Raw genomic sequence first — 13,711 nt, 5'->3', positions numbered from 1 at the left:
GGCAGGATAACACCGGGGAGAGACAGACAGGTAGGAGAAAGGGAGACTTCTGGTAAGCATGGGAGGAGCTCATGCAAGCTAGCAAGTGGCATGCTATATGGCAGGCAGCACTGTGTGGCTGTGTGCATCTAATGACAGTGACATCCAACAAAAAGATGTGACATCGAGCTAAAAACGCGCACAGTGAGTCATGCCCACCACAAACAAGACTATGATCCCTTAACAAGTCTAACAATTCAATCATGTAGTTTCCTCCAATCACACAGGAGGGCACCAAAACTCAAAGAAGCATTAGGACTACACACTACTCACATCCTGTGGGGTGAGAGTACCACTGTGAAAAGAACACTACATCGCTGTGAATGAGCAGCAGCATTCAGTAAATCATGTTAGTGTCACACTGAAGATCGGCGGCAGCATTCATCATCCTTGACATGTACCTGTACGGCGGGACAGTGCTGTAAACAAGGGTGGGGCTGGGGACGCGTGCTACAGCAGTGTGAACAGTCACTGTTTGTGGCACGTGAGTGGGGACGCTACGGTAGACGAGGACGGAGACAAAGTCACAGAGAGAGAGAGAGAGAGGACAGGGAAAGGAGACAGGTGACAGGAGGGAATAAACCACATGATCTGCAGGTAATTCAAGCCAAAGGAGAGGAATATGAAGCATGTTGAGAAAAGTGTTCGGAAAGGTGACTGGAGTAAAATTTAATTTCAGAATTTCATATAAATTAAATTGTGAATCGCGTCCAGAGTGGAAGTTGTGACGGATTAAATGTCAACAACTTGTCTGAATCAATGTCCACCATCAGCAGTCTTGATAATCATCCACAGAATCCATTGTTTACAGTTCTCAGACACATATTTCTGTGCTAACTGTTCAGAGCGAGTTGTGTGGATAATCCACAGCAATGGGAACACTGTTCCCTAAAGGAGAGGTATGGATTTGGGTGGAGGCAGCAATCTCAGATCTCTGATAAATGTGGCTACAGATCATGTAATATAGCTGAACTGACACTTTAAAACATTTTAGATGAGCTGGATTTAAATGAATAGATTGTCTCAGTCGTTATCTCTTGAGAGTTAGATAAGAAGATAGACACCACATGTCTGAGTATGAAGCTACTTAGCTTAGAAGAAAGTAGAAGTTTGAAGCTCATAAAGTCACTGTATCTCATTTGTACACAGAAACTGGAAGCTTACTAGTTCTTGGCAAACAGTTGCTGGGGGTTTAAGTGCCAGTCCTCTGTTTTTTATGCTAAGCTAAGATAATCCCCTCTTGGATCTACCTCCATACTTGAACGATCTTCTCATCTAACGCGTAAATGTCAAACTGTTCCTTTGACTTCGGCATTAAACTGAGTAACTTGCAAAGACTTACGTGGCAGCGATGACTACCTCCTCAGTGGTGACTGGCTGAGTTCTGGATCGGTCTTGTGTCCGTCTTAGTCTCCTGTCCACCGCTGCATTCCTGGACCGTGCTTTAGAGGCTCCGCCATCAATGCTCTTCTCTAGTTCCTGGACGGGAACGTTGGGGTAAACATGGAGAATAATTAGAAATCAAAGGAATATTCCAGCTCACTGTTAACTCTGGTAGGATAAGTTTGTTCGGTTGTCTTACAAGTAAAAGACTGATAAAACATCAGCTTCACAGACTTTACAGAGAATATTTGCATTGTTTGACAGTGTGATGATTTGGCTACTGGAGTGAATTGCTATATGAAATTAGCATAACAGCGATTAAAGACAGATGATTGAGTAAATTAAAATCATAATGCTGCTTGGGAGTTAAAGCATCTCAAGCATCTTAAGCAGCTGAGACTACAGGACATGTTTGAGGTCAGTGTCACAGATCTGGAGCGAAATTAAAATGCGTGCTCCGGTGGAATGCCTGTGCTATAAACCAAACCATCAGTATTTCTAAGTTTTCATCTCTAAATCATTGCAGGACGGAGAGGACAGAGGAGGAAAATCAGACAGTGTCAGTGTTTGTGTCCTTGAATGGAAGCACATTTCTCTGTACTTGGATTACTCTGACTCTGCACGAGAAATAAGAGGGCCAACAGGGCTTAATTGAAGCTCACCCTGAAGAGAGAGCGCTTGGCTGCGACGCTCAGTTTGGCCCGTTCATCCAGCTTCTCTTCGTCAGCTGCAGAAACAGAGAGAAAACAAGAGTTTAGCAACTTTGAATATTTTCTCCATTAAAGGAAAGCTCTCCATTCACAGTGTCCCACTGGTGCGTGACTTATTGAACTCATGATGACCAAGCAAATATTGTTCAAACTTAGAAAACCTTAAAGAGTGAAAAGTCAACTTTATGGAGTTAAAGGGGATCTCCACTGATTTTACACATAAAGGTCAGTTTACTCTTCATGGATAGTTACTCATCACCTATGAAAACATGTACAACTTTTTCATTAAATTAAATTATTTATTACTTTTATGAGAAAGCCTGTGTTAGAAATGAGAAGAAATAGGATTTAAGGATGTGGACATTTACCAGGTAGGAAAGTTCTAATAAAATAGCCAGTTTTGCATTATGGGAAATGTAGGATTCAGTGGTTTTGGAGCATGACCCATATTAGGGGCTTTTAGCATCTCTGTCTGTTGGCACAATATTTGCATGTAGCCATCAAGAACATATTTAGAGTGTTTTGCAGGACACTCATTTTAAAACAAGTCAATTAGAAACAATACTATGTCTGTCAGAGGCAGCATTAGTGTTGCTAATATATGACAGTATATTCACTGCAGAGGTCCAAAACTCCTCTGAGGTTCAACTGGTTTGCAGGTGTTGTGTCTAACAAATATTCCATCTATTGTGGTAAAAAAAAAGAAAAAAAGAGGAGACTTTCTCCTTTCTGAGCAGTGTAATGCATTTCACATCCACTGATCACCATCATTGTGTTTATCTTTATCATTACACACCATCAGCACCATCTGGCTTCATAGCCGGGAGCAAAGATTGGCGTCATTGGGGGAGACTACGCTGAGCTAGACAGGTGTGTGAGGCATGGCTGCGTACACACTCGCATACTCTCTCTCTGCAAGACAGATGACATGACATCACCAAACAACTATTTCCTTTGACTGACGCCGCCGTACTGAGCTCTGCTCCCTCTAATTCTGTCAGTACAATGAGCGTCCCGGCTTATAAGAAGCAGATGAGCTGCTCCTGCCCTCAGCTGCTGTGCTGTTATGCTACTGTGAGCGGTAACAACTCTATAAACTCCGCTTTAAAATGTTTTTCTATTAAAAACGTTTAAAAAAGCCTTGAGTCATTTGGCTTCCGCCTTCGTGTCTACTCTTGAAGCTCTGATATAAAAACCATTGGAAAGTCACATTTTACTCATTTGTGGTTGGCGGCAATTGTGAAGGCCCAGATAATCGTGTCACTCATGTTGTTTTCATTGGCAACTGCATTGTTTACTATAGTAACCCTGGAAGTATCATAAACCTCACTGGGTGTTTTTTTTTTTGCATCACCAAAATCTCATCAACTCAGCCCAGCGAGAAAATTGACTTTACTCAGAGAAGTGTGGTGCTATCTGTGAATTACGAGCCCTCCACTCAGTTTTTGTCAACATTCTTACCCTTTATAAAAGGATCTAAATATAGTATCCCAGTCTGCTTTTGGTAGCACCAACTCATGAGTCAAAATTACCCCATGAAACTCTCTGATTCATCAGCCACAAACAAAACTGCCTCACTTTTACTGCTGCAAAAGAATCAAACATTATGCAAGTCCCAGCCAAGCAATATCATTGGTCAAACACATACTACAGCGTGCTGATAATTCCACTAAAGCTAGCCATGCTTCATCGATTACCTCACCAACACGTGTGCACAGAGGCTATAGCAGCTCATGAGCTTTACTTGATGCACATACAGGACATGTGTTCATCAGCAAATATATACTTCCATTGGCGACAAAATGTGTCTATTCTCAGTATTCACATCACTTCAAAAGACGCGTTACGGAGAGGGGAAAAAAAGCACCTTACCTTCAGTGGAAGCGAGGTCTGAACTCACACAGGACCTTCAGAAGTGCAAAAAGAAAAACAGAAAATTAGCAAAAGCTAGGAGCATCCATGCAACAATGCAGGGGTCAATAATGTGAACGGGTGGGTGAGTGATCAGAGAACAGGAAAGAGAAAGCTCGTCACAGAGGAGGTGAGGAGATGCAGCGACCGTTTTCTGGTGTGCCGGAAAGGTGACAGTGAGAGTTAAAGGAGAAGAAATGGAAAAAGTCTAGTAAAGCAGCCTAAGCTAGAGAATTAGACCGTATTACAGTACTGTGGTCACAGGGAGTGATTACAAACAAAGGCCAATTCATGCTTCCTCGGTGTGGTCACATGTGATGGCCACTGCCAAGGCCCAATCAGAGGGACCTTTGGCCTTTAAGCTTCCCTGTTCGCTAATGTTGTTAGAGTGAGGGGTGTGTATATGCCACGCCCACTGGCCTGTGGTAAACTATGATTATGGACTTACGACATACTAGATCAAGATCTACTTGATGTTTGATCAGTAAAGTGCACCCAAACCTATCAGAATCAACATTTCTGTGCATCAAATATAAAAAAAAAATCAACATGATTTCTCTGACATGCATGATCACATGGATATTTTCCAGCATTCTTCACTCTTAGCCATGCATTCTTGAGTCCATAGCAGTACCTATCAGTCTCCTGGCGCTCAGCAGAGGTGATGGGCTGCGTCCTAAACCTCTCTGAGGTCTTTCTATTCTCCCCGGGACAGATATACTGCCGGGGCCTGCGCCCCCTGTCCCTCTCCCCTCTCCATGGGGCCTCGTAGCCAGCGAGTGCCCTGTGCCCCTCAACCTCACTGAAGGGGGGCCACACAAGGAGAGGGACCAACAGATACCCAAAGGAAAGAGAAAATAGAGCATGGTGAGGGAGAAATAGAGAGGGACTGGTAGCAAATGTTTCAAAGCAGAGGTTTGAAAACTCAGTCACACCCCTGGTTTTGAAGAAGACCATGCAGATTTGTTAGCGCTTAAAGCATGCACGCGTTCACTGGCTCCAAGTAGTAACTAAGCAAGTCACAGCGCCAAAAAACAACATCGTAGGAAGCTTTAATGCATGAATGCCATTTCTACAGATTAGGAACTGTAACACTACGCTTTGACGTTCACTCCAGCTTTAGCCGCTTATTAGTCATTCAGTAGCCAGCCGATGTTAGATAACAAGCATCAGTGTGAGTTCTACAGAAGCCAGCCAGTGAGTGTTTCACTCTGCCACCTACAGCTCATTCCTGCGGCCGGTCGGTGGCGTGGTGGTGCTCTCCAAGTAGGAATGTCTGAGCTGGGCCACAGACATCCGAGTGTCCTGCTGACTCTCGCGGTTATTAAACCCCTCACCCTCCCTGACCTCTCGGGGGTCGTGGGCCTGGTGCTGCAGGTTCCTTTGACTTGGCACTCTTGGTTCCCCTGTGTCCGACACCGAGCGGCTCGGCGCTGTGCTGGAGGTGGAGTTTCCTGGGCCTGCGTGTGCTGCTATGGGTTGGATGTGGGAGGCAGCAACCCCTTTCTGGATATAAATGGCATTTTCACGCTCTCGTGACCTGCTCTCTGATGCTTGCAGACGGGAGGTGTGTTCTGTTTCGTCCCGCCTGGCTCTGCCTCGGTGTCCTCCTCTTGCAGGGTCCTCTGCCTCAGCCTCCCTTGCTTGGCTGAGGCTCAGCGACCTGGACATCCCTAGCTCATCTTCCCTTCCTCGGCGTGGGTCCTCAGTGCTCCTCTCCCTGCGGCGGATCTCAGACGGCAGCACTGCTTTCCTACTTCTCAAAAGGCCTTCTGTCTTCACGTCCTCTGTCTCTTCTGTCTCTTCTTCCTGGTGTTGTTGCTGTTGCCCAGCTCTGGATATGGGACCAGAAGTCATGGACAAGTAACTGGGGCAGCCGCCAACTTCTTGTCCTCCCACTGGCCCAGGTCGGGTGAGCTGAGCCTGGGGGTGGTGATGGGAGTAAGCCTGCTGGGGGGGTGGTGGGTCTGTGTGGTAATATGTAGAAGTCTGGTTCTGGTGTTGAAATTGTCTGCGGTACACCGGAGTTTCTGTAACATTTCCCAGCTCTGGGCTCCTCTGGCGGCCCTCCTCTCTGGCAAGCCTCTCCCTAACTCTGATTCTTCAGGGAAACAAAGGTCTGGTTAGCATTTGTACTCCATGAGAAGACACAGCATATGTCTCTTACACTCTATTGTAAAAGGAGCAAACAAACACAGCACTCACTTCAATGATTAGATGATTGTTTGACATTAGGGCTGGGTACCAGACAGAAATACTTTTCCACGATGTGTTCATAGAATATCCAAACTTGAAATGAAAAACTTGGTCATGTTGTTAAACATTTCCTAAATCATACAGATGTAATATATTTATGGTATTTAGGGAAACTTTCCTAACTTCCTAAAGCTGCTTGTGTTTAGGAATTTGGCATATTCTGATAGAGTAGAAGTCAAATATGTTCCCGTTTCTTAAAGTATTAAAACTACAGCTGCAAGAGATTAGTTTGATTGACTTTTGTTGCTTTTAGTTCAACTTCCAGATCCACTATGTGTCGTGGTAAGGCATGCCAGCGACATTTTCATAATAGGTTGGGCTACTCAGGAATGTCATACAGTTGCATGCATTTCATAGCGTACATGTTCTAGGACAGTTTTTGGTTGTCCACTGGTTTTGAACACAAGATAAATATCTATAAATGTTTATTTTATTACTTCTATAAAAGATAGTCATGTTCTCAGCTCACATGGGGAATGCAAGCAGGAAAGAAAACACTGCCATGACTTCAGCAAGTTAGCTGTGGGCAAATTTACACAATGAAATGTCTTGTAGAAATAGCTATTAGCAAGTTCTGTTTGCACAGTACAATGGATATACAGAAGGACTATTATTGGATGACTCTGATACTGAAGAAAACTTTAAAATATGTTCATTAGGCCAAATCTGAAGTTATGAATAATAAATTATCTTTATTCTGTGATTTCTAACATCCAACAATGTTTGTGATGGACACCAGAAATACTTCCAGAAAGTTTGAGTCTTGGCCATCATCAGCATCAGCTCTGATTGAAGTCCATTTTAGGATCTGTACTGAAACTCTAAAATGATACCCAGCCCTGTTTGAGGTAGCACCTACCTCACCCTAGGAAAAGAAGCAATACTGCAACATCACTACCCAGTGTTAGACATAATAAATAGGTTCCTTCAAACATTTGTTTTCACATGGGGGTTAAACTGAACACAGCAACATGTGCATGGGAAATGAAGTTATGGTCTGAAGCAAGGGAAGAGGAGTTGGTGGCGATGAGGATGATCATGATGTGATGTCAGCTGACTCAAAGCTTAAAGCAGAGGTTCTAAAACATCAACCCAGGACCCAAACTGTGAGTGAGATGAGATGAGGGCAGTAGTGTACTGGGACTCTTTCTGAACTACATTTTAAGAAGCACTGCTCAGACGCGTTCGGTAAGTCCAGCTGAATGGCAACATGGCGGGTGACATTTGGGGTGAGACGCAACCAGCCTGGGTGTACCTCGAGGGCCAGTTGATGAGGGAATGGGTGTCGCCCTCAGCGTCAGTCTGGAGGAACCAATCAGTGCTCAAGTTCGCCCTCGCACTGTACCAATGGAAACCCAGTAGGAGACATGTGAGCGAGTGGGTTGGTGGGTGGGTCATAGTTTATATTCAACATTCAACCTTTGTCTCTTGGAACACAAACACACATTACACACACCATTGACTTCACATTGAGCTTGTCCAGAGTGAGAATAGATTCGCACACCAGGAAGATCCTGCTAAGAACTCCCCGTTAAGACATTATGTGGTTTTGGGAAAGCCATCACCCTCAATATAACACAATGTTTGAATGTTTGTTTATTTGAGAGCAATGACTAGAAACCCACAGACTGCACCTCTATTATGTGTTATCAATGCTTCACTGAAGTCAGACCTGTCTGACACTGATATTCAGAGGAAATACCATCTCACTCCGCTGCAGACAAAAGGCAGATGAGTCATGCTGACCCGATGCTGCATTAAAGACAGATAGCCTAATCAGTTTAATTAAGCACAGGCCTGAGTTAAAATAAATCGAGGAGAAAGTCCCTCCATCATGAATACAAAAAGAGAGGAACCGAGTTCCAAATTATATTCCGTCTAATCAGGTTACGTAGCAGTTTTACTGCCACGGATCAATACGTCTGATACTTGAATGAATTTGAATGAATCTGGGTATCAGCTCTGTGCTATGTCATAAAAGCTTGTGACTAAAGGTGATGGTTGGAACGTAGATGGACTGGAAAATCAGGAGCTTTGCCTTCCAGCTTAGCTCCCTCTTTCCCACAACGGTCCAGTACAACACCCTCAATACTGCAGATGCCGTACCAACCCAAAGGTCCATCTCACGCTCCATTTTCCCGTTACTCATGAACAAGACTTCAAGATACTTAAACTCTTTCGCTTGGGGCAGCAACTTGCTCAATTTCATTTTAATGTTTTAATTTGAAATTTAAAAAATGGGACAGCTTAATGTTTTATTTACCAGAAAAAAATACTACTGTTCTATGGAAGATGTTTCTCATCCTGTAAAGAATAAATAGCCACAATATTGATGAAACATCTGCAAATACCATTTTAAGAAACACTGCATTCATGTGCGCCTTATAAAACAGTCTCTGTGGTCATTATGTGGTTAAAAAAAGGATGGCCTTTGTTCAGAACATTTTACTACAATTCATGTCAAAGACTCTGGAGGGGCCCATAGACACACCGAGAAGAGGTAGAGGGGACGCTCTCATATGTGCTTCTTTCCCATCAGGCCTCGCTGGTCTTGATCAAGCCCAGCTGTGGGTCAGAGATCTGACCGTGGAGTCACACTGAGCCACCCAGTAACACAACACCCTCCCTACACCACAGACATACACACACTGGCCAAGTTTTGAAACCTGAGAGAGGGACTGAGGAACGGTCAGAGTGGCCGATGCAGACAAGAACATAGGAGAGGAAATCACAGCATAGTCGTGTGTAGACTCATCTTCATCTGTCTGTTACATACACAGACTTCATGGACAGCGTACGGTCAAGACCTGGGCTGGGCCAGCTGTTTGTTACATCAGAAATGAGGGAGAGAGAGATATATAGCGGTGCACGTGCTGATAGTATCAGTACTGGATCCAAAACAGTCCTTAGTACTTACCATATGCAGCAGAAATCACTCTATCTGCTTCAGATAAACCACTAATAAAGATACAACTTGAGGAAAAGAAACATTTGTGGGCTGTTGCAAAATGAACTTTTTGAAGCCATGAGTGCTTTTACAGTGTTTTGTGGGGAAATTATATTATTAAATTATATTATAAGAATAAACACCATGCTCGCAATCATGTATTTAGTGCTAATCAGTACTGGCTGAATCAGTTTATCACCACCTGGGTCTTATTTGTCTAGTTTTGTCCATGATTTAAGTTCTCATAACATTACAGTAACAGCTGAGATCAGAGAACAGGACAACATCTCTACGACAAGTAATGAATAGTGGTAAGAAATGATCAGACATACTCAGCGATTATTGTGTGTCTACATACACAGACATGTTCACATGTTTGGCAGGTCAGGTCTATGTGTGAAGTTCATAAAATCAGAATATGGGCCTACATGAAGATCCATGTGGCCATGCAGATGTGTAAAGTTTAATTTGAGCTCATCTCTCATTGTAGAGGATGTACGCACATGTACGTTAGGGTTAGAGTTATGTCAGTTTTTAGGTACGGAGAACATGACAGGTCATGCCCTGTGTTCCTATAAGCTTGTACACTACCCTGTATCAGGTGTGCTGCAGGTTAGTTAACAATAAACACATTTGATATTATTTTACATATTTTTTATAACATCTACTGAAATATTAACGTCACTAAAACTAGATTCTGACAGAGCGACTGCATGACAGGGTCTCAATTTTAGGTTTGAATACCACTTTAGGGCATTCATTATTGGGCGTTTTTATTGTGTATTATTAGTGCATTACCAAACAAATGCACAATTTACCACAAAGACAACCTTGAGCCTTCAGAGGACCTTGAGGGTTTAAAGGCAAGGTGTAGTTGCCCACACAGTGCAAGCACTACTATTGCATGTATGATACAGTGTGCTGAAGGTGAACTGGAAAGTCAGTGACTAATATAAACAGGCAGCTTATTGATAATAACTTTGTTGTGATCATGGGTAGGAAGCTTAGTGAAAACTAGAAAAAGAAAACCCAAGATGTGATAAACTGGAAATATCCTGAAAGAAGCACTGCTGTGATCAGCACTGGTGAACTCCTCTTGAAGAATGTGGGATCAGGTAAAGAGCCAGAGGTTTGCTTCATCCAAACAGCCTGGTTAAAAGCTCTTCCTAACAAAAACAGCAACAGCTTGGCCAGTAAGAGTTCCTTTGGGATTAAAACAAATTGCCATTTTCAACAGATGCACCTGAAATCTCTGGAATAGAATCACAACACACACAAACATTCTAGTTCTACAGTATTAACCCGCCAATGTACTGCAGCCCAGCTGTAGGTCTCAGCGGGACTCAAAACATTGTTCCACATCAAGTTCAGGTTGTCTCGTCTGGTTTGAAACTACACTCCGGCCAACACAATGACCTTGGACTTGGGTGGATAAGAGGGACAGAGACAGAGATGGAGGGAGGGAGAGTCAGCTAGATGGATAACACTGTCGCAGTGAGTCCATCTATTAAAGAGAGTGATACAGCAGTGTTCTGGCCACATGGAAACCATGCTCGAACCTTATGGATTTGAAGGGAACCTGGGGTCTGGACCCAAGGAAGGGTTTGGTCTGCTAATGAGATCAAGTCAAACACAAAGCAGAGAACTCACAGAAAGACTTCAAATCTACCCTTTTAAACAAGGAAGATAAATATTGCAGATCAAGTCCACTCACCCCTGTCTGCTGAGGATGCTGTGGGCCTGCTGCTCGATGAACAGGTCCCCAGGAGACGATGCATGTTTAGGTGAGGAGAGGGAAGGGTGTCTGCCCAGCTTGGGTGAACTGGGTGGCATCCCTGTGACTGAACAGTCCTTGGCAGGCATTCTGGCAGCTGAGGACAGCGATGTCACATCCATGTATGAGGAAGAGGATGGTGGTTCAGGCGGAGCAGCTCTGCGCTGATTCTCCAGGTTCATCAGCCTCTCCCTCTCCGAGAACGAGTCCACCCTGCTTCGACCCATCTCGTAACCGGGGTCGGGGTGGCTGTGCTGTGGTGCTGTGCGTCCCGCCCTTGGGCTAGGGGCAGAGGTACTGGTGTAAGAAGAACTCAGGCTGATGTCCCTCCCTTCCTCTCCCACAGGCTCCCCTCTTTTGCGGCTATCTGAGCCTTCTGACTCTTTCCGGGTGCGGGTGTAGCGGGATGGACAGTCCACGTCTGGCTCCTGATCCAAAGAGATGCCGTAGCGTTCAGCCAGCTGCCTGCGGCGTTCCGCCTTGTAGCGGGCAATGCGTTCTGCCTTGGACTCCATTTCTGGGGCAGCGGTGGTGGAACCTGAAGTGTAGGCAGGCTCTGTGTGGATGGAGGGCTGAGGGTCAGGTCTGCATCGAGCTCTGGACTGGCGCTCTGGAGCCATCAGCTGCATTTCCGGGCTTTCGAATCCCTCCATGCCATATCGCTGGACTGTAACTAGAAGACATGGCAAAGCAAAGCAGTCAGGCATTCCAGTAGAAACACAAAGAAAGAGCAGAAAAATGTCTAGGTACTGTATTTTACTCACCACCACAGGGCTCACAGGGGTCAGAGGCCCTCGTGTATCGAGGTGTGTCCTCCTCCAGAAGCCGGTTGGCGACCAAGCTAGGCAGCAGAGAGGGATGCACCTCACCCTCTATACCCTCCAACCGCCGAGCGATACGTTCCTTTCTACACAGAATCAGGACAGAAGAAGTAGTCACCCTCTGCATGTTATTATCCTCTATCATAATCATTATCAAAAAATCAAAAAATGCAGCATTTTTATACATGTAACATCACCATCTCACCTGTTCATTTCCCAGTCGCTTGAGCTTGTGGTAATGCCTTCAAATCGTTTCCTTAATTCAGAGACTGAAGGAAAAATGAAACAAAACACTATTACAGCTCAGCAAATGGAAACCATCTGTCTGCAGTGTCATCTTAACCAAACTGCTCCTCAAGACAAATGTGGAGATTTGTTGGTTTGATCTGGAAGGGAGATTGTTTTGTTTGCAACATTTTGAAGCAAGACTATATAGTCAAATATTCATAGAGTTGGGATTCAGTAGTATTTTATTGTGGCAGAATCCAGTACTGAATCTGGCTTTGAGACTGAATTTCATTCTTTTTTAAGACGAGTTTAAATCTAATTGGGACTAAATGTGAGTAGACACACCAATTTGAAGAGAGTGTGTTAACTCGACAACAGCAAAAAAGTTTAATTGTGGCCTGGGGTCAGCTGTTATGGCATTAGTGGTAATAAGCTTGAGTTAATCCAGCAATGTTTGTCATTTCACAGATTTGAAGTGTTGTCCAGCAGCTAAAAAGGTGAGAAAAAACAAAAGGTTTGACTTGTTGATGCTTGAACTCAGTAAATCTGGGAATTATGCCAACAGGGAACCAGTTATTGGAACCCAGCTGTTAGTATCTGCACAGTAAAAAGTTAAAAACAAAAACAAGTTTCATGACTGACTGTTGGGCCTATTAATATATATGTTTTGACATCCTAAAATTGACTACATTTCAAGAAACAGTCCTGGAAGTGGAAGGTTGATGGCCCACAGAGTCATGACCAGTTTTGATCTATGGCAATTGCTCAACTGTACAACTTCACATCCTCAGACCTCCTTTTCCTATTGCCCCAAAAAGCTCAAAAGTGCCCTTCAACAGCTCAAACTATTATATTCTATCCAACGGGACTTGACAGACCTCTGTAGGACCATCTGTCTTAACTGACCCTACACATTTTGAAATAAAAAGGAGCCTGTCAAAACAGAGAGCACCTTGTCGCTGTGTGAAAAACTGGTTTCAGAGAAATCTTGACATAAATCCACCTGGCAAAGATGTTGCTGTTACACAACAGTGACTTTCAAAAACCCTGGGAAAGTTGACATTGCAAGGGGCCTTTTTTAAGCAGAAAAAAAAACCTTACTCACCTTTGGGAAGATTGGGCAAGAGACTAACATCTATATCCTTGGTGCTTTTGGCTGGGTCGTCTTTTTCGTCGTAGGAGAATTCTTTCTGGAAGCTGAGGGGTGCAGGAAAAATACCAACTGTTATTGAGACAGAACTGAGCTGTGGGAAACTGGATTGTTTATAGACTGCCAGTGTATGCAGTTGTAAGGGGTTCGCTGAATGAATCTGAATTTGATCAAACGGCCGTTCCAAATCATTAAAAATGTTGCTGGAAGCAGAATGGGTTTGACTGACTTTCAAGAATCTTGTCAATCAGCCGATGAATTGCGGATGAAGCTACAAAAACAAGAAGTTAATCATGTAAACAAAACCTCTGAATTTCAACCTGCAAATTTCACCAAGCCTTGAATTCTCAAATATTTAGATAGAAATTATGAGATGGTTTTTTACCCATGTCACACCCTCTGCCTCGCACACATAGAGCAAATTTCTCTCCCAGAGACATACTGAAGTCATTTATGGATTTGATTCAAAACCGCAGAGTTACAATACAGCTA

The 13,711-nt window shown here is 43.9% G+C and overlaps 1 protein-coding gene across 20 annotated transcripts in view; it reads right to left on the bottom strand.

The window, feature by feature from the left end:
• The window catches only part of svila (supervillin a), a 75,881-nt gene that overhangs the window by 24,876 nt on the left and 37,294 nt on the right, over nt 1-13,711 (bottom strand). For 13 of the 20 annotated variants that reach the window (XM_027274121.1, XM_027274122.1, XM_019252887.2 and 10 more), the window contains 11 exons: nt 13,175-13,266; nt 12,047-12,110; nt 11,785-11,927; nt 10,961-11,693; nt 7,555-7,638; nt 5,266-6,144; nt 4,678-4,845; nt 4,005-4,039; nt 2,085-2,149; nt 1,382-1,518; nt 441-536 (listed from right to left, as the gene is read on the bottom strand). In XM_027274121.1, coding sequence (XP_027129922.1) covers nt 441-536; nt 1,382-1,518; nt 2,085-2,149; nt 4,005-4,039; nt 4,678-4,845; nt 5,266-6,144; nt 7,555-7,638; nt 10,961-11,693; nt 11,785-11,927; nt 12,047-12,054 — 2,348 coding nt within the window. In that variant the 5' untranslated portion in view covers nt 12,055-12,110; nt 13,175-13,266. The remainder of the gene's footprint in view (nt 1-440; nt 537-1,381; nt 1,519-2,084; nt 2,150-4,004; nt 4,040-4,677; nt 4,846-5,265; nt 6,145-7,554; nt 7,639-10,960; nt 11,694-11,784; nt 11,928-12,046; nt 12,111-13,174; nt 13,267-13,711) is intronic. The other 7 variants (XM_019252892.2, XM_019252900.2, XM_019252898.2 and 4 more) reach the window with 5 other exon arrangements.

Source organism: Larimichthys crocea, chromosome XXIII (assembly GCF_000972845.2).
Source record: "Larimichthys crocea isolate SSNF chromosome XXIII, L_crocea_2.0, whole genome shotgun sequence".
NCBI lineage: Eukaryota > Metazoa > Chordata > Actinopteri > Sciaenidae > Larimichthys > Larimichthys crocea.
This window is presented reverse-complemented; position numbering and strand designations above follow the sequence as displayed.